Below are 27,746 nucleotides of genomic sequence, written 5' to 3' on the forward strand. Positions count from 1 at the left end.
AGTTTACATGAAAAAGTAAATAAACAGAAGGAGCCTCCCTGCCCCGAAGCCCAGACGTGCGCTAAGCCACCTCGTCCCAACGCACCTCTGCCACCTGCAATGGCAGACCGCAGCACTGAAGGCACTGCTGGAGATTACCCACAGGCAAGCAGCAAAACTGCCGGGGTTTTATTGTCCAGACTGAATGAAATGCAAAAGGCAACTGAAGATCTTAAGGTAATTTTAAAAATTTGTCGCTGTAGTTATCTATGAGGTTACTTATAACGTGAACATGAATCCTGTGGCTCTTCTTTATGTCCAAATGCACAACACACACAAAAAATGAGTGAGATCTGCAAAGTGCCGAGCCCTCGCGTACCCAGCTGGGTCCCCACAGCAGCATGTGTCTCCAATCTCTGACAAAAAAGGGGTAAAGGTACTGACCCTTCGGAAAAGTCCCACAGAACAGCCAAAAGCATTCTTACTGAAAAAAACTATTTATTTGTTTAACGTAAAATATCTAGTGTGGAATTAAACCATCCAATGTTGCATCAGTAACATAGGAACAGAAGGAGTATTTTACAACAAGCTTGATATACACAAAGTTTTTAAACATTAAAATGTATCCAGCTTAGAAACTGTACATTCAAACACAGGAAAACATTCAATGTTCTTTCAGCAAGCATTTAGGAATAATAAATCATTCCATCAAAGCACACTTGGAGAATTCTTTTTTCCCACACCAGCTTTGCCCATTAATATATTGGACAGTTAGCAAATCTCTGAATCCCACAATTCTGTTTGCTCTCGATTTTAATTCAAAATTATCTCACTTTATTGTCTTAAATGAACGAGCTATATTAATTCCTTCATCAGTGAAAAATACTCGACAGTGTGTAAAACAATCTTTGGAAGCTTATTATATACATCAATGGTGTTGCCATATTAACAAAATATGACTTGTGATTATTTATAGGCTGTTGTGTATCAACCCAAATGTTCTTCAGTTTTTCAGTGAACAATCTAAAATGTCCTTCCATTATTAATAATGTGCAAGGACCTGCAAAACCTGAACTCCAGTTTCTCTGGGGCCCAAGAGGCCCCGTGCGGTGGGATCGGCTGCGGCGGGCTCCTGCCTGTCTGCCTCTGTTCAGCTGATCCAAAGCCCACGAATGTCCGTGGGAGATTCGCCCAGGCTCCACGGAGCTTTGGATCACGCTGTAGCCATCGCTGTCTTTAAATCAAAGACCCAGAGTACAAAGTTGTCTCAGCAGGACCAGTCTTGGCATTTACATCATTATATACATTTTCAATGCAGAATTCATAAAAAGTGAAAAGCAAAAATGCCTTCCTTTTTTTTTTTTAATACTGTAAATGTCACAGGTTAAAACTGAACTACTCAACAGCATCAAAAGGTTTCGCATTACCTATAGATCTTGACCTGGGAAGTATTTTATCTGAAGTTATACACATGTGCAAATTTATGAGATACCTCTACTTCACCTACAGCTCTCTGAATGCACGCTCTGAAGACCACTGCGATGCAGTCCTTTAAAACTGTTGAATATTGACTCAAGAAAACAAAGTGATATGTGAACATTAACACCGGGAAAGCAGAATTTTAACCAAAGGCGCTTAATAACAGGCAAACAAACTTAGCAGCTAGGCTGTAAGGTGGCATTCTTTCAGGCCGTGGATGCCATGCACTTTATATTCTTCCTCACCTCTAACGCAGGCTTACACTCGGCTGAATTCTCCTAGAGGCCACCCAGCTTTGGGGCGCACACCTAACTGCAAACACAGCTAACTGCAAGGCCACGTGGCCGGAGACGCGTGCGCTTCGGGCTGTGCCCTCGTCAGGTGTGGATGGCACACTCTCAAGTGCCCGAACGGGCAGGAGGAAGAGGATGGCAGTCAGAACTGCCACTAAAGGGTTAACAGTCCGTCCCGTGCGAAGGCAAAGCAGGTTTGCTAGCTTGCTGGTCATACGCGTGGTCTAGTATTGGATCTAAACCCATCCAGGAACTGCTCCTCACTGCCAACGTCCTGTCCACCTCTTGCACGTCGGAGGGAGACTCCAAGGGGAACGAGCCCACCTATCTCTACTCTGAGCAGCACCGAGCTACCCCAGTTCCACGGTGCCTTCGGGACAGTTAGCCAACTACGGCCTGACAGAAGGAGATGAAAACAAGTTATTTGCACTGGTTGTCAGCGCCGTGAGAGCCCTGCCTGTTAACCGGGGATCGACTGGAACTTGAACTTCCTGGAGACTGAGCACAGAGGATACAGAAATGGCAGAGACAGAGAGAAATAACCAAACCAGCATGCAGCAACAGCCGTTGGAACAGACAGCGTGCTTCTGTGTCGTCAGCCGCATCTAGAGAGGGATCCCCTGTGAGCTGAACTGCATTTTTGCACTACTGTGAAAAGGAAAGTTTGCCTGTTCAGACCAACCGCTTCTGGAGTCTTTCACTGCAGCCACCATCGTCGAGTGGTAAATGAAGGGACAGACACTTTGGTGTCTTGTCAAACTTCAACTTTTCTCAGCAGAAGACACCCACACGCAGAATATCAATAACCTCTTTGGCCTTTTTTTATTAGTCTGAGTTTCCTCAGTGTCTTTAAGGAATTATCCACTTCTAGTTTTCCTCCAGTGCTATAAACAAACAGCCTAACATATCTTGGAGCATTATATCGCACTACAGTGCTGTAAAACCCTAAGTGAAAGCTGAACCCCAACAGTGTTCATCTGTATTGCACCCAAACATGGACTCAGTGACCTGTCCGTGCCCCACAGAAACGGGGCCTGGTTCCCAGAACACCTAAAATATTCTACCGTGCAAAAATTTGTTGCACGCTTACCTATGTTTACGTGAGACAACTGACCACGCATACTATAAAAATGTATTGCTTCCCGCAGCCTAGTAATTAGCATTTAGTCCTTCTCATATTTGGTTGTGTGTTCCATAGTCTGGAATCCTGAAAATAAACTGAGACACGGGTGAGACGTGTCTCAGCTTCCTTTTGCATTTCCTCACTGCACATCCACAGACTCTGAAATCGGCCTTCCTGCATAGCGACACGTTTCTGACAAACAAGACAAACTTATCCTCACCTGAACTCTGCTACATTCTCTGACAAGAGCAGAATCATCGACCTCGAGGAGCGACATCCGAAGGAGTGAAGTTCCTCACCTAAGGATGATGCAGTTTGGCTCTTCCCATGATTCTTTTCTTTTTATCCCATGTTCATTTACGGCATGATGCCAGCTACATTCCTTTGTCACCAGCTTGACGTTAGAGTCAATGGACAATCAGCAGCTACCGAAAGGTTCTGCCCAGCTGTCAGGAGCCCAGCTTCTGTTGGGAGACACTTGAAAGCAGCTCCATCCAAACCGCTACACGCAGCTGTTCAGACTGAGGCTTTTTTATCAAGGGTTTCAGCTACACCACCGCGAGAACATACGTAGGCAAATGGAGCAGAAACATACCTGGACCCATGCAGAAAACCACAGCGTGCATCTCCACACACAAAGAGACACCAGTACAGCTGAAGCAGTCTTCACCAAGCAACAGACAGAGTGCTCAATGTTTCTGGCAATGTTAGAGAAGTCAAATTCTGCTCCAAACCACGAGGATTTCCATCTCTGCAATAACTACCACTCCTCACTCGCTCAAACTACCTGCCTTGGATGGGAGAAACATTCAGAAAATGGTTCCCAAGCAATCAGTGCCTGCTAATTCTCAAGGAACAGAACCCACAAGCAAGCGAACCAGAAAGCATTGGCTGGTTCGCCGTTATCGCGTTTTGTCGTTGTTGTTGATGGCTAAAAAGTGCAAGGCAGGCATCTAATTCATAAAACCTATTCTGTAGTGTATGGAATCCACTGTGTGCTATGCCAGGTACACAATAAATACTGATCTTTTGTTTTTAGGCATCAAGAGTACATTATTTAAATTACAGCTTATACTGAGTTGCATTCAGTTAGCTATTTGCTTGACACGGGACATTTTAAGCTGAATAGCTGACCATGCAAGCACAACAGACTTAAGAAAAACCCTTCCTGCTAAACTTCAGATGATATCTGGATCAAATGCCTCTCAAGACAGAAGTAAAGTTTTTATGAGGGTGAGCAAAGAGCAGCAGAGACACGATTTGCTTTGGTTTAACCCAAAGGCTCCTGCAGTTTGACACATGACATTGGCAGTGATGGTATGGTCAGCTTTCTATGCTTCAGGCGTGGATTTTTTTGTGAAAGAGATCTTGCTTGTATCATTCATTTTTTCAGCAGGTTTTCATGTCCCATCATTCCTGTGATCCAGAGTTTGACCTGGTGACCCCTGGGGAGTGAGATCCTCTTCCAACCATCTCCTGTCCCCATTCTCGGTGGCTGGACTCCTGTAAGCCACGACCTTTTGTTTCAATGGGCAAGAAGCAGGAAGCCACAGCGGCCAGCAGGCAACATCCGCTGTAAACCACCAGAGTTAAATAGACTGAAGATTCCAACATCACCTGCAGAAAAAAGGGCAGAAAATACAAAACAGTATCCCTGGGCCTTATCACAGAAAGAAATACAGATACTAATGTAGTAGTAAAAATGTTGATTACAGTATTGGAAAAAATGTTTAACTTGCACTGCTGCACACTTTCTTTCCTGAATGCTGAGACTATTCAACACTGACAAAACAGTCTGGATTGCAGGTGCCACGAGGTGCTGCTGTCCTTATCTATTAGACAGGACTTAAGCAAGTCACAGGTTTTCTGCCTAGCCCTCTGCAGAGCCACTGCTTCTGACACAGTCTTCCTTCTGAGTCCTGTCCCTGCAGAGCCTGGCTCCCACAACCTCTCTGTCTAGCTCTTTCCACATACCCTGAAGGTTTGTATCCTCCAGGATCTCAGCCTGGGATCTCAAGAGAAAGGTGACATTGCGCCACGCAGAGAAACTCCCTGCCTCTCACAAATCCCATCTCAGGTAGCAGCTTCCAAGGCGCCCTCACACCCATCCAGCAGCCTGCTTCTTGGTTATTTATTCCCCAACATATGGAGCTCTGGAATAAGAGGTAAATTCAGAGGTGAGCCTGAACCCTCCTCAAGGAACTGGCAGCAACAATGCTCCTTCAACACCTCATGCAGAGATTGCCTTGCTTTGGCCCTTACAGCAGAAAAGCAGGTTCTCCATCACCTTCCTGTGCCCTCAGTCTCAGAAGAAGGGATTTTACCTGTGCAATGAACGGGGTTATGAGCGCTCCCACTCTAGCCATTCCACTGCATGTTCCCAGGCCCAAAGCACGCGTGGCTGTTGGATAAACCTGTGAACAAAGCACCAGCCCATTAACGCTAGTGGGAAGTTCTCTTCCCTCCAGTCTCCTAAATCAATGAAAATTAATAAGTGGTACTACAGCAAGTTCTGTTGGACAACGACAATGAGATCATCAACTCATATCTGGGGTAAGGTCCATTGTGAAGAGGTCATAAAAATTACTTTCCCACCATGTTCTCACTCCCCTTAAATACTCTCATGACAAAAACAACCTCCTTACCTCAGGAGTGTAAACATAAGCAGCCTGAAATCCTCCTGAAATAAAAGCTCTTGCAATGAAGAGCAGCACAGTAAGAACATTTCTGTGAGAATAAAAAGGAGAGCAGTGTTTGGGATGGTTCTGTACAATCTGTTTGTTTAACTTGGAGGCAAGTGCAATAAAAATGCTAAATCGTTAGAACGATTTCTTTTGTGTTTTAATGAAACGTTTGTATTTTTTCTGGACCTTTACTATACCAACGATGCCAAACAATCTGCATTCCCACAATCACATCAGTTTTCTAAGTGTATTCATTCTAACCGACAGCTGTGGCCTACTGAAATAAGCACCAAATGTCTAAGCTCATCTGAATAAGAAAAATATACTCCACATTATGAATGGTGCTAACAAAAAACCGGCACACACGAGAAGGAAATGAGAGTGCAGCTTTCCTGTTTAAAAGACATGAACCTACATACCACCTGGATATGTGCAACTTTGTAAGGCTTCTTATTACAAGGTTGCTGTACTACAAGGTTTTGCAGGGTGCCCAAAAAGGTTTAAATTCAGAGAGCTCTGCTCTGGCTGTTAGGTTGTTCGTCAGCCCCAGGTACAGACATTGCTGCACGTGTGTGGTGTGAAGGCCAGATGCAGTCAGAGGCAGACTCCCAGAGCTCAGCTGGAAATTTGGCACCGTGAAGATTCAAGGGCAGAGCTGCCAACTGACTTGTTCTTTGGAAAATCTGCATGAAGGACAGATGCCGAACAATACAAAAATGTGAACCCAAGTTCTTTTGGAATGCGGGCCCCATGTATTTGCAATGCCAATGTCAAGCTCCACCAGCCGTGCTGTACACAACCTGGAGATTGTGCCAGTCTGTGTCTATTGCTTCTCATGTAATCGTGCGATAGCACTTACACCACCGAGAGCCCATGACAAGGGAAGCAATCAGAGCGGCTGAATGGGAGGCAGAGAATGGGCTTGGTTGTGAAGCACTGCCCTGGTACAGTCAGCCTGGGGAAACGGGCAACGAAAGGGAACAGTACATGAATCAGCTACCCAGGCTCAAGACATCAGATCTGATTTAAAAATTGTCCAATGGTCACCTCCTACTCAGACATAAGCTCTTATTTTCCCCTTTGGACTGCTCTGTCTGCAAGATTACAGTGAAGGATTTCTCCCGTCCTGCTTCTTTAAGTTTCCTTCCAAACTCTGGTGAGAAAACCTAACATCATCCTTAATTCTTTCTCCAGCTGAGCACAACCATCTCATGGCTTTTCAAACCACACTTCCAGTTCTCCTGCCATAATCCAGAGAGAATGTGGATGCATCAGCCATACCAGTGTTCACTGTGTTTCACTTACCTTCCAACGCAGAGAAACAGCAGAAGACTGCAAAATGAGAAGACAAAAAAGGACAGGGCCATGGTTTTCTTGCGGCCTATCCGATCAATAATCCATAGTGTTACTAACACACCTGTAGAAGGAGACAAGTTGGCTGTTGGGAACTGAGCAAAGGTGGAGCCTGCAGCAGCTAGCTTTTAACGTAGGCTGGCTTGTTTAGATTTAAAATGTTGTTCTCTCTTTGTTTAAAATACTGTGCTGGCAGAGGCATCAGGCAGGGGTGCAGAAAGGATTGCCCCAGCTATCAGTGCCACATGAAAACAGAAACTCTGTGTCCCAGCTGGTGAGGCTTGCTCCATGTTCACAGCCCCACTGGTCCACACACCCACATGCCCACACACTCAGGGCTACACGCTGACGGAGGAGCGAGCAATCAACGCTGACATCTGTTAACCACTGACTATTGCAGTGGGTACCAATGTGAACGCTGAAAATGCCTGCCTTGTGTTTCATTGGAATACCTTTTGTTCAGCTTCTGACCATTGTTCCCTGCTGATCTTCCCACTGCTAGATTTAAGGGCTCTTTAGAACTCAGTATTTTCTTTCGATTGTGTTATTTATATACTACCATCGAATTATTTCTCACCTGCTCTTTGATAAAGGAAATAGATTGAGCTCTGTAAGTCTAAGTGTATTCTCTCTTATGCAGCTTTTCCAGATCCTTTTAAAACCAGACATACAGCCAGTGTGGGGATTATTCAAACATCAGACTTGCTGGTGTCATATTTGGAGGTATCCTGAGGTAGTATGTGTCAGGATCAAATAGTCCTTTCAGCGATAGCATCAGTCCAAGAGTACGTACTCTCTTTTCTGTCCACTTACACTGACATCCTTCCCAGAGTGACTAATGTGCAGGACGGTGCTCCCATTAGGTAGCGACTATGCATATTTATCAGTCATAGACTTACAACTTTTCACCAATTCAATGGCTTCTCTTTGAGCATTTGTCCCTGAAACTATAATCTAGAACAGTGAAAATAACCTGACCACTGCCTCACAGTATTATTTCAAACAGATTAATCCTGAGAGATCATCTTTTACATCTGAAGAAACAACAGCTATTACACGTGAACTATGCTTGTTCTATGTCAGACTGTTCACTGAAATTCTCTGAAATTGACTGAATATCGTGACTGAGGCTGGACACAGAGCTTCAGGGAGCAAGTTCTCCATTGATTCACTATACCCACTATCCTTTCAAAATAGTTCCGGAAAGTCATTTATGGATAAAAGTTCAAGTGATTCTGCCCCTTTGATTTAATTGTTACTCTTCCTCTGAATGCCTAATACGTTGCTTGGATAGAATCCACAGTCAGATAGGCCATTATAGCTTCACAAAGCAATTACTAGTGATTTTATCTGTGGAGATCACATGGGCAGTGAAGAAACCTACAGCTATTGTGTGTACTGTGGACATCAAGCTGTCCAAGCAAGGAGCTCCAGTGCTGAGGGAAATACATTGGCACAAAGCCAGGCAGAAGAGCCCGTTTTGTTGCTTGTACCAGAGCCCATTCCAACCACACCGAGCCACTGGCAGTGAAGAATTGGTGCTTCTTATTGCCACTTACCAGGGAATTCTGACAGGGTTGTCCAGAGCAGATCAGTGTAGTCTTCCTCTGTCAGATACTCACAAGTCAGGCTGCACTTTGCTTTAACTTCTTTCCTTCTACTGGATACTGTGGGAGTAAAAAGAGAAAAAAAATTAATATATTTTAAGTAATCTCTTCTTTGCTTGCCTTCCTTCACTCTTGCTATGCCTGTATCACTCTTACCGCTGACACTGATAGAAGGGATGTACTGAAAAGACCCTGCTGCATAGCAGGTATGTCCTACCTCGAAGATACACCTGGAACTGAACAGTTTATAATCTTATCTGTGGCAGGATGTCTTACCTCTGCAACCATCACTATCAGAATGAAAACTTACACTTGCTTATCAGCTACAAAGGCTTAGTTATTTTTCAGTCCAGAGCTCATGGCAGTGAGCAGAATTAACATCGGTGATTCAGTTCCTCCTTACATAAATTGGGATACTAACACTTCAACCATACTTTGAGAAGACTGAAGAATACTGCGTCTTTGTGAAAACAAGTATTTTTAAAGGATGCATGCTCCTTTGTGGAGCCTAATCAGAGTTAGACCTCTCAAATAGCTAGTACACTCTTGTACAAGCCTGGGATCTGTGTCTTCTTCCAATACTACCCATCCTCTTTCTGTAATTTTCCAACTATCAGACAGTTTTCACTAATTATATATAAGTGTTCTGAATACAATCATGCCTCCCCTGGGGAATCAAACTTTTTAAGCCTCTTCTTAATGCAGTCAAAGCACTTTTTTTTAGACAAAAACCTGAAGGGAAAAAAAAAAAAAGGTGATGGTTTCCCAGCATTATCTCTTTTCTCAGTAGGTCTTCACATCTTGAGAACCTGGGAGCTCCACAGCAGTTATCTCTGTCTCAGAACTAATTAGGCCTGCCAAATCTGCAAACTCACATTTATTCAATCACTTTTTTCTCAAGAAGAACAGACACGTTTTCTAACAGGTCTCCCTTGAAGGTTGTCCTGCTGTTTTACATTTTGGGCTCAGGGACACCACAGGCCCTCTCTGCATTGTGCAGGAAACAAGGAACAGTCTATCAAAAATGTTTAAAATAAGTAACCTTTTAAGTGGATGCCTTAAAATTCAGGCTGGCAGCCACAGTCCTTTCCAAACTAACAGCAGAAAGTGATTTAATAAAAGATATTCCACCACTTAATAGGGCATTTTTAAAAAAGAAGAGATGGACTAGTACTCACAGCTGCAGACATCTCCTGCTTGGAAGAACTCTGTAGTTAATAAAACTAACCCATAATATGAAAAAGCATTGGAAAACCTGCAAGGAAGAAAATGAGAGAGGAAATTTCAGCTGGTCAAACCTATAGTAAACAACATGAATCAAAATTGAACCCACTGTGTGAGGACTTCCACTAAGTGCTACCTCAAAGCTATTTCCCATCAGCATTTAGAAAATGAAAGGGCAATTAGACTGAGAATGCTAGTGATTGGGTGGTTTAATAAATTACAAATCGATACAGGCTGGGTTGTTAGGGGTTTTTTTAGGAGGAAGTTGCTGTATTTTAGTGATACTGTAAAATACCTCCATTAAAACCCATTTAGAACTGTGCTGGCACTGAGCCATTTATATTTCCTCTTACCATATAAACCAGAGTAACAATGTGGTCCATCTAAAATGGGGTGTAAAAAGGTCCCTCATTTTTCCTCGGTCTTCCTGTTGAAAACAAGCAGAAGTCAGACGATCAGGGCACTCACTGGTCCTGGACTGGAGGATGCAGAGGGGCAAGGAGAATACAATACACAGTACTGGGTACTCAGGGTATCTCAGGATGAGTGTTTGGTTTCAGCTGAGGGCTCTTCAGGTGGCAGGAGGGACGCTGGAGCTGGGATCCAAGCAAAGAATTCCTGTGCTAAGGGGAATTCTCTAGGAGCATAACGTTATCATAAACAGCTCATGCGCAAGGCACACTACTCCTCCACAAGGAAGGTGCGAATCTGTCGGAACAAGGTGGGGCTGGAAAGGGGGAGAGCAGAACTTTGCATATGGCATATGGTTCATGTGGCCCACAGCCAGCTCCTGCAAATTAGAGCAGCCCCTCAGGGCTTCTGATCTAGGGTAAGGCACTGAGGAACTACAAGCAGCCCTCCTACAAGCAAACCCCTTTTAAACTGAGCAGTTATTAGAGAGAACAAGTGGAGGGCTCAGCCCATAATCTTGTGGTTAAGGAAAAGTACTTTCCCACCCCATGCTGAAAGCAAAACCATCCAAAACTTGGAAAGTGTTCCTGAACAGCCCATCAAAATTACCCTGACTGAGCCAAGCATTTGGGAAAGGCAGGAGAGCTCAAAGCCTCACTGCTCAGACCTTAGAAAATCAAACCTCCATCTCTGATCACTAAGACACTGTCATTACCAACAGGCTCCTGCCTAGCTTTACAGTTTTGCTGTTGTTCAAATCTGCAGGTCTCACTCTGCTGTCCCTCCTTGCTGGCTAAATTGTAACTTGCTTTTATAAGAAAAGCCTGCTCTTTGTTCTGTAAATGCAGAGCTGCTTTATATGTTGACAGGGGTGCTGAAAAGTTGGCTGTATAAAGCTGAAATGGAAAAAAATCCAAATCAATTCATACAGTAATGTACAGCTCTGAACTAACAGCCTGAATTACTCCACGCATTAGGACAGAATAGGAGCTTGCAGCTTTCCCACTCCAGAAAATCAAGATTAGATTAAAAATTAGATACAGTTAATGAGTCAAATGACATCTTGTCTCATGAGTTCTGATGTGAGTTCTTCGGTAGCCTCGAGGTTTGATTTTCTTTAATAACAGGGTCTTAGAGTGAAGTTAAATAACATTAATGCCCACTGTAAAGGCACTTTTCACTTTCAGGATTTTCATGTAAATAAAAAAGAGAAACTAACTCTTCCTCACTGTGAATAAGGCATAATGAGGCTTTGGGCAACCTGGGCTAGCGGAAGGTGTCCCTGCCCATGGCAGGGGAGTTGGAACTAGGTGATCTTTGAGGTCCCTTCCAACTCAAACCATTCTATGATTCTATAAATGATCACCTCTCATCTTTTTATTACTGGTTGAGACATTAAAATTAAACTTAACTTTGATTATTTGCTTATAAAAATACATATGAATGTAGCAGTTTCTTTGTATCCCACGTTATTAATGTGCCTGTTATGTGTACATACCTGTCTGGAAATAATTAATTTTCCCAAAGGCATTGGAGCTCCATTTTCTGTTGCTATCCGCTTTAAGGTGGCAATTGCTTTTTCTTGATTTCCAGATAATACATCATACCTGGCACTTTCTGGCAGCCACTAAGAGAGCAAAGCAGATCACATGCACAGTGATGTCAAAACCACAGCAATGAACAAACTGGGGGTTTTCTTTGTGGGCTTACAACGGGAAATCTCAGCAACTCCAGCAGACTGCTCACATAAGAAAGGATTACAGAACTAATCTTTGACAATTCAGAGAACCATCTTTCTGCCAAAAGCAGGGTTTAAGAAACTGCAAAACCCCACTTTCACCATGAAGTCAGAAGTCCAGTCTAAAATCTTTCCCTTCTGTCACCTTGGGTTTATTCTTGAGAAATGTCAGGTATTTTTGCAGGTTCTTTACATTATACCTTCTCAGTAGAAAGGCAAAGCATCCAGGGCAGATAACAAGATGCTCTAGGCATTCCAAAATTTGCATTTTTAAGCTTCTTTTAAAAACAAGCATGTTAGCACCTGTATAACCGGAGGTGTTTCTGAAAAACAATGTCAGGGACTAAGGAATAACATGAGCTGCTAAGCAACCTGAGAAGGACGTATATCTTTGAGAAGACCGAGTGATTGGCAAATATATCACCTAATCATGCACTGAAGCTCAGCTTTATCTCATATATGTCTTATTTTAGAATCTGACCTGCACTATGCAGATTTGACCCCTGATTTGGGTGGATTTTTTAAGTGGACGGTTATTATAAAAGTTATGGTTTTGACAAAATAATTTAAAAAATCTAAAGAGCAATCAGGGGAATAGCAACAGCTTTTAATAAAATGTTGATTCCACTGAGCTTAGTTGAAACAAAGTCATTAAGCTGGAGAGATTTCCAGGCCTGATTTGGTTTCACAAAATTCCAGCTCACCATTGTCCTCCAGCAATTACAGTCACATAAACATGGCTCTCACTGGAATGTTTTTACTAGCACCCTGTTGAAACAACAGCATTTTTGTCATTATTTCAGATGTTCCAAAGACGACACCAACAGAGAGCTCAAAACTGGCACAATTTCCTTCAATCAGGTTACAGAATCAGGCAGAGAAGTGGTAGATTGATGGAACATACATTTGTCTTTGAGAGAATACCTACAAAACACAGGACAGCGAAGAGCAAAAGCGGGAGGGCAGAAAGAATGAGAAGCCATCGCCAGCCAAGAGTGGGCATCACCAACACTGCTAGAAGGACTTCAAACACAGTCCCAATGGCCCAAAAGACCTGCCAAAGGGAAAAGAAACAGTCACGAATGAGAATAAGAGTGCTCCTAAGGCCTCCTTCTCTGTAACATTCCAAGATGTGGTCTCTAGGGACAGCTGGAGAGAGGAATGCCAGAGACATTTCAGATATGCACCACATATGGAAATAGAGCCCGGACGTTTTAAGGGGATTTGCTTAAATGTTGCAGAAGCTAAAATGTTCAGTTTGGAAAACCTAGCATCAACTTTCTCTAGACACAGACGTTTAACTGTAGGTAGCTTCTCATAACGACTAGACTCATCGCATGGTGTTTCTTAAGCAAAATGACCATTAATGTATCTGTCTGAGTATTAGTGCCAGCTACCACCATGATATTTATGTTGTTTCCTTTACCAAACCCAAGCTACTAAAGCCACAGGGTCTGGCCTGTAGATGAAAGAAGGAATTGATACCTTCTTAGCAAATAATGGAGCCGGCATCCTCTTGCATATCCTACCCATGCAGGATTATTCTCCTTTAGATTCTGAATCCACTTAACTCGTTATTTAACGCTCAGAATATATTTCTAACCCAGAGTTGCCCAGAGGCAGCCAAACTGTGGCAGAACAAAAGGGACACAGAAAGGATCAATTCGTCTACTGAACTCTATTTGCAAAAGATTAATCAGCTGAATGTAGGACTAGCCAGCAGTTATCTTAGAAGACTGGTTTTGCATTGAGAAGCTGTTTCAATTTGGTGAGGTTTTCCATAAGGATGGTCCTTCCAAAGTGGCTGATGCAGACAATAGTACTGTTCTCTCACCCTTCAACCATCCATTAAAGGGCTGCGAATTTTGCCATAAATTATTTATAGGGCAAAATTCTGCTCTCTGTGACTTTGATACATTTGGATTGACTGGGGAACTGAATTTAGCCCTGCATTTACCGAACAGTCAGTTCTGCACTATCCATTACGGAGTTGTAGATTAATTTCATGATGAAATTAGGTGACACCCAAATGCCCCCCCACCCCACCCGTGCTAAGAGCAGTAACTTATGCAGCACCGGATGCAAGTTAATTTGGAAAAAGGCAGATGTGACAAAAAGAGTGGAGCATTACATGAATGCTTTGTGCTGCTTTTGGACCTGATGTATGGTACTAGTACTGCTGTATGGGGGGAACCTCAGCTCCACACTGACTTGGACAATCCAGATCTGACTGCAGCTACATGTGAGATTTCTAGTCAGTCAGATTGAATGGATGTAACCAACAGCAGAATTTGTCCCTCTTGGGACCAGTATGCATAGCTACACTGCTCACCTCTATTAATAAAATGCATTTTGCTCTGGCTTTCATTGGAAGGAATTCAGCATATAAGGTTACCCTGTAAAGAGTGAACATTGAGAAAAATGCCACGTTAGCACAATGAGAAAGGTTCAAACATTCCGTTTGCCTTTTATTAAAACTGCCAAACCCATAGTGGTAACACAAACCCCTGCCTAGCCCTCAGAGTCAGCAAGACTGTGGACACTGGTTCAGACTCCCCTTTCTGCATCAGAACAAAACCCCTTTAGTTCATCATTGCAATGGAGGACAGAATTTGCTCTGTTCATGTGAATTTGTAACCCTATAGTTGTTCACTACATGTAGCAGTTCTTGATGCATATGTTTTCACAACCCTGCTCTGGTCTGGGACAGGCATTATGCCTTTTCTTCTCAGTGTGGCCCATCAGCATTCAACACAAACTCTTGCTGGGTAAAGTATTTCTTCAGGGCTTTAAAAACTGGCTCAGAGAATTTCACATTGGTCTACTCTGCCAGGTTTCAGTTCTCCAAGAGGTGAATACTTTCAAGGTCTGATTCTGTTACTGGTATAAAATAATTTGCATTCTTTTATTGTGGGAATTCAAAAAGAAATCATCTAACTCTGCAAGAGTCTGTGTTTTATGACTGTGCCAAAGAGTAGTGGTACAGCTTCTCTGTGAGTATTTCCTGAGGATGAATGCAAGGGTCAGCAGCCAGACAAGGCGCTCTCCTCTTCGTCAAACACTCTGGTAAGACTACTTGTTCTTTGCTCCTACTCTGTTCACATTCCATTGACTCGTCCTGTTTCTGCCTCTAAACTCCTTAGGCTTTCTTTGATGTTTGTGACGAAACTCCTACAGATTGACAAGTGGTAGATTGATCTCTGAGTAGCTTCCCAGAACTCAATTCATCGATGTACAAAGTTACACACAATATTATATTAAATCAGTGATTAAGAGGAAAAGGAAGTAAAATCACATGTCATGAAATGCAGAGCAGTCCCCTACACATCGCAGCAGAAAACAGGAGCCGACTAATGCTGTACAGAACTGCTTTCTGAAGAGCAAGTCTGGATGTTGGCACTGTAAGTGAATAGTCATACTCAGTGTTACATCATATCTCGCAGAAAAGTCCCAGAGGAGGCCACAGCTTCTCCGGTGCAGCTCCTATATATGTATAGACAGAGGGATATCTGATATAGTCAGTTAATTTATTATTGATGGATGCTTTCTTTTTAATAGCACCTTTCTTAAAAAACTCTCTCATACCTACTATAGAATACACTACTACAATTATAAAGATACTCATGCCATTGAAATTCAGCCACTCACATCCAAAGTTACACAGCCTACTTAAGGATATCAGAAAGGAGCTACTTCTCCTTCATACATACTTAGTCCTCTGTCAAAGGAATCACTATGATAGTTAGAACAAGAAACAGACTCAGCAGCGATGGAATCCACTCTGAGATCTGTAACTGGCTCTTCTTTGTCTCTCATGAAATCACGTAGCCTTTGTGCATCACCCGCCCCTCTGTAAAATGGCACTGGCTGTGCTGTAGCTGCTCCACTGGGGCTCTGTGCAACATCATTAATATGTGTTTGCAGTACAAGGCATGATTAACTCTGATGCTTTGTCTTTGCGGTTCTCCTGCCTCATTCCAGTTGTGCTCAGCTGGAACTGCATGGCAGAAACTGCCTCACTGTTGGTTAATACACAGCAGGCTAAGGACTCTCCTATTTTACACGTTACGGTTTTGTGCAGCTTCTAAAGGTGGGCAGGAGACCAGTAAAAGAAAATTAATAATACTATGATGTTCCGTCTCAGCTCTGAATCTTTTATCTGGGTATGGCAATAGAAAAGACAGGATATCGACTTGCCTTGTGAAGAAGTCTATGAGCCATCAATCAAAGTGAGACTCTGATTACTCCAAAATAGCACCTCCATGGGGCAAAATATCAATTATTAATAAGGATAAAAGACTACACAGAGAGAGAATGGCTGTACTCTTCTCTTTACATTTATAATTAAAAGCCTAGAGCAGAGTTATTTATTCCAGATGGCAAATCTCTAGATCCTCCTCTTCAGTGAATGGAATGACACAGTGATAGAGAAATATCTTATTAGAAATGTGTCTGAGCCATCAAGATATTTTCAGTGCTCCAGGTTTGGGATGTGTGGTTTTGGAATTCCAGCTCAGGTTCAGACATGAAAGTTCAGGCTCTGATTGTGCAATAATCTGCAGTTTTGTAAACACCATGAGTCAGGGCTCAACTCTACCTCTACATGCTAGTGTTTAGGTCATGACCTGTCTCACAACAACGCCTTGCCATCCCTTATGGACTCTGCCAACACAATCTAGCAGTGCAGTGTTTAGGCACAGCTACAAATGCTCTCTGCTGTGTTTTACCCGCTTCTAGGTGGGTGCTTCGGGTCTCTCTTTTTCACCACAGTTTACCTGAGGGAATGAGAGAAGCTTAAAAGGACTTAAGGCACATCATAACATATTACATTTAGGTACCCAGCTTGTTCACTTAGAAGTCATTGTAAATCTGATTCAGATGTGTGATGTATCGGGTACCTTCAAAGCCTTCTCAGAGATTAACATATTAGTTCCAAAATACTTGGAGAAAAATGGGTTTGGATCAACTGAACAGAGGTGTGTCTTCAATTTGACATAACTGTTTTTTGAAAAATAAATAGAAAAGAGAAAGTTTGGACTTGTGAATATTTACTTACGACTGAGGCACTCCTCCAATCCCAAAGCCCACCAGGCCTCTCAGCACCAAGATCCAGCTATACACTGGTGCAAAACCACTGAGGATCCCGTAATAGAGCGTCCATAACACGCTGATCTTTAGGCCCTGTATTTAACAAACAAGCACGAGGAAAAGAAAGTCTCTGCTGTAACACAAATTAACAAAATGTAAAGTAGAGCTTCAAACTCCTTTTATTTCATGGGAGGTCAATTCTGGCTCTGCTTAATTCTGCTTCATACATGTGGACTATGACATTTGTGTATATCATGCACTGAAACATTCACACTGTAGAAATATTAGAATATATTCTAGTAGGAGCTGAAGACTTACTGTTTTTCTCCCATACTGGTCTGAAATGTTTCCCCAGAGGGTGGAGCTGGACATCATTCCCACAAACACCACCTGTGAAACACCAGAAAAAAAATCTTCCCCTTAACAACAAAACAAGCGAAAATTTCCATATGACAGCAAAGAGAACACAACTTCATGGTGAAACTAGAAAATTTTGGCTCTAACAATAGAGCAAAAAAGTCCAGGTGTTCTGGTATAGTTCTTTTGCAGTAGAGACTATAGAAAATAATTATTCATATAGTGGGATTTTTCAAAAGTCACTAACTTCACTTCCATTGGTTCGAAAGGGAATTTGCTATTGCGCAGGAATGGGGATGGGTGTCAGCAGACTGTTCAAGCCAAGGTCTCTCAGCTTCTTCCAGTGGTGGGCCCATTTCCAGTAGCTGCCTTGCTTTTGTTGAGGTCAGGAATCTAAATGCAACATACATAAACCAAATCTCTGCCAGGCTACCTGTCATCACCTCACCCTGCTAATGTGCGAACTACTGAATTAGACCAGTGCTGAACATTTTTGAGCTTTTTATAAATGGAAGAAAATTAATAATAAGAAATGACTGGAGAGCACAATTTGCCACTAAATGGAAATCACTGTCTCGTTTCTGGGTTGGAGGTTTTTGCTGAAGGGTTTTCATAACCCACAAAAAAAATCTTCCATTTGCTTCACAGCAAGGCACCACTGAGAGTTTCATTAGCATTCCTGAGGGGACAGGCAAGCAGAGACAGGAGCAAATGCCTGGCTTGGAGAGGGGAAGCAAGTAGGCAGCCTTCAAGTCAGCTTTGCAATTACAAGATCCATCCAGTGACAAACCAGTCTGACACTGGAATGTGCTCCCTGGCATTACACACATTGTGAGTCAAACCCTGGAAGATGCTGAGGTCCCCAGTTCCAATGAACATATTCATGAATAAAAGCTAATCAGTGTTGCTTGAGATCTGCAAGACAGAGCTGTTCTGGGAGCCCAGCGCTGTGCCGTACTTCTCAGCCAGCTCACCTCCAGTCTTCTCTTGCCATTCTCAACAGGTTGGCTCAGATTTGAATGGAGATAAGATTAGATCTTACAACTTTAGAAAAGTCTGGAAAAAAAGACTGGGGTATCAAGGAAAATATATCGTACCCTTTTCAGAGGTGACACCAAAAAGTATAGTTTATTTTGTAGATAGAGAAATGAAATCCTGCTCAGTGAAGGTAATGGCAAAACCCAAGCATGTTTCCCCAAACAGTGCATTAAAACCACAGGAATTTTGTCTGAGAAAGAAGTGCATACTCAAGCAATAAATAGGGTAAGAAGCAGTTCTGTTTGTCAAAGCTTTTGTCTCATGTCCACTGACCCCTCCTCCTGGTTTTGCTCACCAAGAATAAAATTCTGCTGAGCTGAAAGAAGGAACAAGACCCTCCTTCAGATGGGCTGGCTGCATCAAGGTACAGGAAGGGACATGATCTTAACTGATTTAAATCTACTGAGCATTTTGACCAATTTACACAACAGCATAAATGGCATCAAAAGCTAAAGGAAAAAGAAATGTTGAGTTAAAGTGCATGCCATACAACAGGGGCATATGCTGAGAGAAGGGTCCAAAAACTAGTTTTCTTATCCCTAAAGGCATTGCATGTTTCCAACATCATAGCACCACATTTAGAGCTGGTGTTATAAGAGCTCTGCTTGCCAAGATCACTGGATGATCCACCTCAGAGTGATCGCTTGTTCTCTCTCATGGGTCCCGGTCTGTCTATGTACAAGTGAGCTTAAATGTGATGAGACAGAAAGACTTTCAAGAAAGAGAGTCAAAATCTACCAATCCTTTTTTTTTCAAATAATCAAATGGTTTGAATTTTAGGATGAGTCTGAGTCAATTCATATATTTTCCTGGAAACTTTGAACCTGAAACTTGCAAAACTTCCTCAGTTCTCACTGAGTTTCATTTCTTCAAGCTCCGGCTTTTAAAAGAAGATTCCTATATTCTTCTGAACCAAAGGCAATCTGCAAAGGCCTTGAAGAGATTTAACTTTGGGATACAAAGCATAAAATCTGAATCACAATGAGTGGAAAAACCTTACAGAATACAGGAGCTGTCAGTTATTTTTCCTACCGATGTGAGCAATGCAACCTGCCAGCTTGGTAATCGCCACTCACAATGAAGCTGAGGAGCTAGGATACTTAAAATCATCATTTCCATAGCATCTGCCATCTAGAAGGGTAAAAAAGAAACAAAAATAAATAACTGCCTGAAAATTAGATTGACATAGCAGTCAGTAATATACCTTCTTAAAATTAACCTTGTTTCTGCTCTGTGTCATTCTCACCCTGTAGGTGAAACAAAGCAGTTATGTTTGCAAGGTACAATGGGTGTACACAGTGTAGAGAAAAAAAGCAACAGGTACACTTTTAAACTAATTTCTGGTTGTCTTAATGTTTAGTAACACTGGCAGAGAGGATTTAAAGAGCCAAATCGAAAGTTAGGGTGGGTGATTTTGAGGTGGCTTGTCTGGTCAGTCATTCACTTTCATATTGCATATTACAGCGATGAGCTTTCAACTCCTTTACACACAGATTCAGTCAGAACTGGCTATTGCCTTATAACTTATTCCCTTTCTCCCTTATACACTACTTCTGGATTTGTATCAAATATATTGATAGATCATTTGTAGATCAAATTCCACTACTGACTTAGAATCTAAACCATGGCAAATTTTAACCTTATACGTAGACGATAGTCAATAAATAGAGGCTCCAGATATCATTATCCTAAAATATACCACAGTAGATGTAACATACAGTGCTTCAGAAATAGCAGAAAAGTGAAAACAAAGCCTGTCTTTCTGTTCTTGATATTAAGGTTAAAACTACAAGTACTGGGTTGCTGTTCACCTGAAACTGAGATGACAATAATACTGACTAATACAGAAAACAGATTGTAGCTAATGGGATGAATGTGGTAAAACCGCTGCATGAAAACTGAGATCTGCTTCTGTAGGAATAGCCTAGTACCCTTTCCATTTGAAACTAGCATTTGAAGTAGAGAATCAAAATGATTTTTCAAACCCTGATTTGTAACAACTTCAGAGAGAGAGAAATCAATCAGTTATTCATTACCCCCACATAACAAGTTTGAGTCCAGCTGTCATTTTAGAATTTCACGTAAAATTCCTTCTTTATTGTACAGTTATCTGTTTGGAGACTTTTTGTCTACCAAGAACGGTGACATTATCTGACATCCCTGCGATTCTCTAACTGATGATCATGCAATTGACCTCGATAACAATTACTTGCCCATGCTAATCCAGTAATAACAGAGAGCTTCCACTGGAACTTTCCAAATCCAATGGCTTCCACCGCATCTTCCACCATGAAAGTATCTGGAAAGAAAACAATTCTAGTGCAGAAGTGTATTCCTTTCCTAGTAAGAGCCATCCCTTGAGGCAGCATTTTCTGTGAATACAACTATTTATTAACTGGGTAATCTACTGGGACCTAAATATATAACAAAGAGCTACTTAGCTTTTAGACATTTCCTAATCAGGAAAATATCTGTGTTCTTCAGGAACTGTGCTAAAGCCAAAATAATTCTCAATATTCCTAGAATATTTTATTCACATAGAAGAAAATCAGCATAGCACCAATGACTCCAGCACATGTTCAGCCTGTTACTCCTGGGAGTGACTCCACCAGCCACTGAACTGCAGCTTCCTCTGATGAGAAGGATATGAGCTGTTCCACAGCACATAGCACTACTATGGAAACTGCAGAAGAATATTTTATTGCATGGAGAGTCAAACTGCAATTATTTTGAATCAAGAATTTGTCCAAGACACATGTATCGTAAAACACACTTTTGTTAAAAATGATGATGGTTCTTGCTTCCCCCACATCATCATGACCTCGTTATTTTGTTCTATCTGAAGAAGCTATCTCAAATTCCTTTGCTCAAGTGCAAAATGAAAAATGCAACAAAAATACATTTTGATATTCAAGTTGTTTAAATTGATTTAAGCCTCAAAGTTTTAACACTTCCGGCAGTTTAAAAAGTACATTCGCCACAGAAAAGCTTTATCCAGCTAGGAGTTTGACATCCTCCCAAAGCAAAAGACAGAAAAACACAAACCAAAAGGAAATCAAACAAAATCTAACTGATAAAACGAAGCAGAGATGTCATAAGACCTCAGCTTGTGACTTCAACCCAGGCATTCGATGTGATGGCACTGAAACGCAGCGTATTGGGTTGGTGCATCACTCGCACTTTTTTGGGCAATGTGCCAACTGAAATTCTACATATATCTGCAGGCTGGCACTCATGCACCGAGTATTTTGAGAAACTCACTGAGCTCACACCATGGTATTCTGGCGTCCTATTGCATCAATATGTTAATAACTAAGTCCCTGGGAAAATAGCCATCCTGCAGAATTTTAGTATGCCTTGTGCTAAGACAAAAACAACACTTCTTGTATTTTCTAAATCAGTGTTGCCCTCAGGGCAGTCGGCACTTCTCTGCTAGGCAGAAAGCGGAGGCTGGGATGTACGTTCATTCTGTCCCTCTTGCCCTCTAGGCAAGCAGGAGAGAGGAACACTGCAGAGGCTTCATGCTCAGCCTTGAAGGTGAGCCACGTGTAACTGCTCCAGTAAACTTGGTGATGTTTTAGGAGCACTGATCGGTTCTAAAAGAAACTAAGTCAAACCTTCTGTATGAAATAGGTGGTGACCACTGGATACACAACTCCTTAAAAGGGTTTATTACTGGTAATATAAAATCAAACACATAAAACATCCCTCAAAGAACAAGGTAACTAAATCATGATTTTCAGGTGTAACATAATTTGCCTGTGTTATTGTTTCCGCCTTTTATCCGGGGATCTTTAACTTCTCTACACCTGATGTATTCAGCCTAGTTGCCATGTGACTGAAATGAAGAGGCCAAACCTTTCTCCTTACAGGAAAACAAGAAACCTACTCACCATCAGTTGGGTTGGCAAATTCTTTTGGCACTGCAGCTCCATCCTCTAGCTCAACAGGCTCTAGCTCTGTCCGAACACCCTCAATCTGAATTTCATGTTCTCCTGAAATGACATCCTCATCTGACCTTGAACTTTCCCCAGTGCGGCGAAACTTGACCACCCTAAGAATACAGAAACAAGGATGAATACTTTGGTGGATCTTTTCGAGGTCAAAGCTGTCTTTGGTTAGTCTTGAAGCCCGATTTGGTCAAACAGCAGCCAGGTTTCTCCCCACTCTCCTGTCTCCACATTCAGAGAACGCTGGGACTTTTATTGGTATCTGCTTTTAGATACGGTATCCTGTTGGCTGCTACTGGCTTTGGTAAAACTGCAGAGGTACATTTCTATGTGATACAGTTGTCATTTCTGTACAAAGAGGATGTTATCATGCTAACATATAACGCTATAAAAATACACTGGTTGTAAAAATAAGATGATATGATATATATTTAATGATAGCCATGTTTTCTCTACCTAGACATTTATTGTGAATTAGACATAGCTGTGTCATTGAATTTCAGGTGCTTTGTCCTGTAGGAAGAACCCAAATTCAATTTTCCACATTGCTTTTGAAAGGATGATCTGTGTCTTAGGAGAATTGGAAGTCCTGAAATTTGTCAGATTTTTAACCACTACTTAGTGAAGTAGGATTCATAAGATAATTCAGTGAATGGACTGATTTTTTTCCATTACGGTGATGATTGTGTGACTATAGATATGATTGTTTTCATCTCTTGTCTTAAACAGAAGTATTTAATTAATTAAATACCTGTATTTTAAGACACTATTTGATTTCCAATACTTCGTTCATCTGTGCATTTTTTGAATCTCTTAGGTAATGAGGTGGGACAGAATAAGAAAGTGAATCAAAGGATACTTCTTTTTTCATTAAGTTCAAGTCAAGGCTGAAGAGTGTACCTGTCTGGCATATGAGATGATGAGCGTCACATGAGTGCCATGCTCGCAACTGTCTGTTATTTTACATCCCTTCTGGCTCAGAGATAATCATCTCATCTCTGCAGCAAGGCCATGGAGAGAATAAGACACCAAAACAGAACTTTGCTAAGTTGACACAACTTTCATGTTTTGGTTAGACTGATTTTGTGCAATGCTTCAGGTATACAGAGGAGGTCTGTTTTCCATCAGTTAAGTTTCCTGTAACCAAACAATGATGTTGAAACAGATCTACCATATTCAACTTTACCTGCGACATCAGAATAACTTTTTCACCTTCGCAACTGACAATTTCTTGGAAATAGTTTTTTGGAAATAGATTAAATTAGTCTTGCTACTACCTCTTCTGACTTCCAATACCTGAACATTTTAATTCTACAATAAAGATTAGCAGAGAGCCTCCTGGATTTCAGTTTAATCCTTTGGTTTAAGGGTCAGCAAAACGAAACTATCAGCATCCTTGCCAGCTGCAGCTGCAGCAAAGTGACATGCATGTATGACATTTCTAAAGGTGATCTGAAAGACTTTTCATATTTGGCAAGATATCAACTCTTATTTTCTGGTACAAGTGCTGATGACACAATCAATTCTTAACAGAAGGGCAAAGTGATGGGCGAGCTACTACAAACTCCTGTAAACAGATTTTCATCCAGTGGTGGACAAAAGGATGGAGGAATGAACATCTCAGTCACCCAGGGTTTTTTTTACAAAGAGAGGAGTCCTGGCCACAACCAGCCGTTCAGTCCAGCTCAGGATTTCACTGTGGTGAAAACATAAAGCAGAGGGATACAAAGCATTTTCGTTTTTTTTTCCTCATGGTCCTGGCACACATATTATTTCCCTGACCACATCCCATCTGGGGAATGGCACGTATTCACTAATGATGTTCTGGCAGCAACTTGGAGAGAGAGAAATACAGTGACCATTTTGTGAGGGTATCACTCATCTCCAGGACACCCTGCTTTGCAGGCTGTTGAGATGTTTTGGGATTTTTTTTCGGGTAGACAGGGCATTCCAAGATCCATATGGGGTAAATATCCCTTGTACTACTTTAGTAATGCTCTTGTCTGCAGCAGGAAACCAAAAGCTTTTCTCTGGCCTTTATGTCTTCGCAGACAAAAGAGAGTGTCACAAATTTCATTTTCTAAGATAACATTTGAAGATCTTAAACATAAGAACACAGAACATAACCCCAGGCCTCTTTGAAATGAGCAAGAAAACTACACTGACTGCAGTGAAATTAAGGTTTATCTCACATTCTTATTTGGGGTATGCAGAGGATCCTTCACTCAGTTATGAGAAAAGACAAACAAAACAATGAAACTCGTGTGAATTCAGGTTCATATTTAGTTTGATAGAGAAACTCAATTTTAAATTATCTTAATCATCTGACTAGTTTTTTAAGCTCAGTACAACTATCTTGGTTTGAATTTTCTTTTGCTGACCCTGTAGGACAAACACAATTAATTATCACTCTCGCATTAAAATTGTCACTGAAGATGTAATCCTCATATGAGCTACAAAATACATACTCTCAGCAAACAAACACTGAAACTGGTATGCCCATGAGATGACTTCTTTGTTACAAAGGGCAATTAATACAAAAGTACCATTCATATCTTATTTGCAAAAGCTTTACAAGCACCTGGTTTAACTGTACAGGAAGTAAACTTTTATATTTGTATTTTTTTAAAGCAGGACTATTACTATAACTTCAGCAGTCTCAAAGCCTAGTGCAAAGTTCATTGAAGTATATGGACACCTTTTCCCTGGATTTCAGGAGGTCTGAAGTGCCGTTACATCATGGGATTGTGACTGAAAATCACTCATACAACCTCTGCTGGTAACTGTTCAGTGTCCTAGTAAGCCACAGGCAAAACAAACATGCCAATAAAAACCTTCCTGACTTTAAAGGATCACAAACCCCCTGTATTACTGTTTCTTATTTTGTAATATTTGTTGAAGTAGACTTTCAGAACTGACCATTTTGGAGACGAGGGCTCCAGACGCTATACAAAGGCAGTGACTGATCTGAAAATTGTAAGTACTTCAATGGCAATCTGAGTAGAGAGCTGTCTGGCCACATTCCTCATCATAGGAAATAAAAAACTATGTTTATCCCTTAGGAACCTATGAAACAAATTGACACAAATGAGGAAAAAACCACACAGTGATATTTACTCTTTCATACTTGAAAAATTCTTTGCAGTTGAGACATCTCAGTGAGCTGCATTTGTTTGCAAGATCTCGCAGCACCGAATAAGTCCAATTACATCTACATTGAAAGGTACTTTAGAAGATTTTTCTGTGTTTTGTTTTTTTTTTTTAAATAAAAAAAGATTGGGAAAAATGGCCTAATGAAATAATGTCTTATTCTTTTTACTGACAAGCTGAATGCATCCAAACTAAGCATTTAACATAACTGGAGTTCATGTCCATTTTCCCAACTTATTAGAAATGTTATGGGACAGTTTGCTCTGTCATTGACATGAGATCATTAATATTTAAAATCAACTTTAAGCATTCATTCCCTGCCTTGCAGAGTCAATGATTTATAAATAGGAATCTGTTTCAAAGCACTTGATAATGGAGTATTAGGAGAAACGCACTTGTTTTTAAAGGAAACATTTTGCATTCATGAAAAGGAAAGGAAATACTGGTGTTAAAAGGCAGCAATGCTTTTATCCCCTTTTTGCACAGATCCAGCAACCACATCCCAACATCAAGGAGTTCCTCACAAATACCAGCATTTTCCTTGTGCAGCAACATACAGTTAGCAAATATCGATGATATTCACTGCAAACACACCTTTGCAAAAAAGGTTCTGATCTGCAATCAGTTTGCAGCATGAAGGAGGAAACCGAGGAAGATGCCCTCCCTAGCACAACGTTATTTACAGATGCAATCCACCTTGCAAATGCAATAGTAATGTTTCCTCTCAAGCAATCTTTTGGCACTTCCACAGTTTTATTCCACCCCTCCTTACTTCAACCCCATCAAGTTCATGCAGAAAAATAAAAATTGAGTGAATTTATATAACAAACGGATCCCTGTATGCCCCCAGGATGCTGAACCCAGGCAGCTATACAAGGAAAATGGCCTGCTTCCCGGGGCCTAAGCCACTTCCTAGAAATAATTCCCTTAAAAATCACCAGGATTCACAATATCCCTGCAGCCCGTTGAGAAGAAATCCTGCGCATCCCTGCTCCCCTATCGGTGCTACTCACGGCAGCTGTCTCAGCTGGAATAAATCATCCTCCATTGCCAGGCTGCGTCTGGAGGAGCTGCTCTCATCGCTCTCGCATGGCGGGGATGGCTGGAGCTGCGGGCGGGCGGGTGCGGGCGGCTGGACAGCTCCGGTGACGGCCGGTACCCCGCACCGAGCGGCACGGGAATGGCTCAGCTCTGCTCGGTTCGGCTCTGCTCGGTTCGGTTCGGCACAGCACGGCTCGGCGGGGCGGGCAGAGGCGGCGGGGCGGCCGCGTCCCGGCGGCCAGCGGCTCCCTCCCCTTCCCGTCCCTGCTCTGGGGTGCTGCCTGCCAGGCGGGCCGGGGCTCAGTTCCCGTGTCACCGCCGGTCCCTGTCCCCTCGGGGACCAGCGTCCGATGAGCAGTCCAGGCGCCGTGCAGCCTCGGGGAGTGTCACAGCCGAGGAGAAAATGAATGGACAGGATGGAGACAGCGCGAAGGAAAGCCAAGCCGAGCTGGTTTAGATGCCTCTGCTCCCAAGAGAGCAAAGGGTCTTCTGGGGAACACGACACCAGCCCGTGGAGCGGCAGAACCGCTGAATTTTGGCGAGGGGCTTTGCAGAAAATTACATTATTACAGCGAATGCTTCAGGAACCCAAAGGAAGTTCCTGTACGTGATCTCTGTAGTGACCTGGTGGGTTTCTGGGCATGCACTGCTTGGATGTAGAATGACAGTAGTTTGTAAAAAACCTCAGTCACTTACCTGAAAAAAATACACCATCACCCCGGCACATTCATCCCTGTCGGCCTTCTCCTTCAACTGGAAGAGGCAGCCTGTTTGGGCATACGCCAGCATTTACAGAAGACTCCTTCGTGGAGAAAGGTCTGCAGGAGAAAATGAAGAGGAAATACATGACTAGGAGACATCTGACATGATTAAAATTTAAAACACATTTGACAAATTGAAGGAATGGCATCAACAAGATGATGTCAACTGAAGATAGGTAAAAAGCGCTACAGTGAGGAAGAATGAAGTTGTACAAATGCAGGCCAGGGAACAACAGATGATGCAAGAGGCTTGGGCTTAGCTATGACAAACCAACCCTGCTTCAGTTTGTGAGTGGGAGTTGTTCAACTATCACACAGATTTAGATTGTGACACTAAATATTGAAAATCTTAACAGGTTTTAGCATTTATAAGAAAGAACTTGTAGCTGACCTAGGTAGGGTTTCAGCTTCCTTAAGAATAGTGAGAATAATTGTTTAATGAAGACATCAGCTCCCTTTTGGGTCATCTC

The 27,746-nt window shown here is 42.1% G+C and overlaps 1 protein-coding gene across 2 annotated transcripts; it reads right to left on the reverse strand.

The window, feature by feature from the left end:
• Positions 1 to 460: 460 nt before the first annotated feature.
• On the reverse strand, positions 461 to 27,197 carry SVOP (SV2 related protein). 2 transcript variants are annotated; one of them, XM_054843869.1, is made up of 16 exons: positions 26,488 to 27,196; positions 22,268 to 22,428; positions 20,588 to 20,673; positions 19,407 to 19,505; positions 17,298 to 17,369; positions 16,948 to 17,072; positions 14,224 to 14,287; positions 12,820 to 12,945; positions 11,652 to 11,780; positions 10,096 to 10,169; positions 9,697 to 9,773; positions 8,471 to 8,578; positions 6,864 to 6,975; positions 5,520 to 5,601; positions 5,199 to 5,288; positions 461 to 4,491 (listed from the first exon to the last, which is right to left on the reverse strand). In XM_054843869.1, exons 1-16 carry the CDS (start codon positions 26,520 to 26,522, stop codon positions 4,285 to 4,287), a joined length of 1,647 nt encoding a protein of 548 aa, XP_054699844.1. In that variant the 5' UTR covers positions 26,523 to 27,196; the 3' UTR covers positions 461 to 4,284. The 2 variants fall into 2 exon arrangements, with proteins under 2 accessions (XP_054699844.1, XP_054699845.1); XM_054843870.1 differs by lacking the exon at positions 12,820 to 12,945 and having other exon boundaries at positions 26,488 to 27,197.
• Between the last annotated feature and the right edge of the window lie 549 nt (positions 27,198 to 27,746).

Source organism: Grus americana, chromosome 16 (genome assembly GCF_028858705.1).
Source record: "Grus americana isolate bGruAme1 chromosome 16, bGruAme1.mat, whole genome shotgun sequence".
Taxonomy (NCBI): Eukaryota; Metazoa; Chordata; class Aves; order Gruiformes; family Gruidae; genus Grus; species Grus americana.

Bases quoted from the DNA above. Each gene is read 5' to 3' on its own strand.
- SVOP (XM_054843869.1), bottom strand. From the start codon at position 26,522: ATGGAGGATGATTTATTCCAGCTGAGACAGCTGCC. The intron at 17,073-17,297 runs GTAAGTCTTCAG...TGTTAAATACAG, and splicing joins ACCAGTATGGGAGAAAAACA to GGCCTAAAGATCAGCGTGTT. The intron at 9,774-10,095 runs GTAAGAGGAAAT...TCTTCCTTGCAG, and splicing joins TTGTTACTCTGGTTTATATG to GTTTTCCAATGCTTTTTCAT.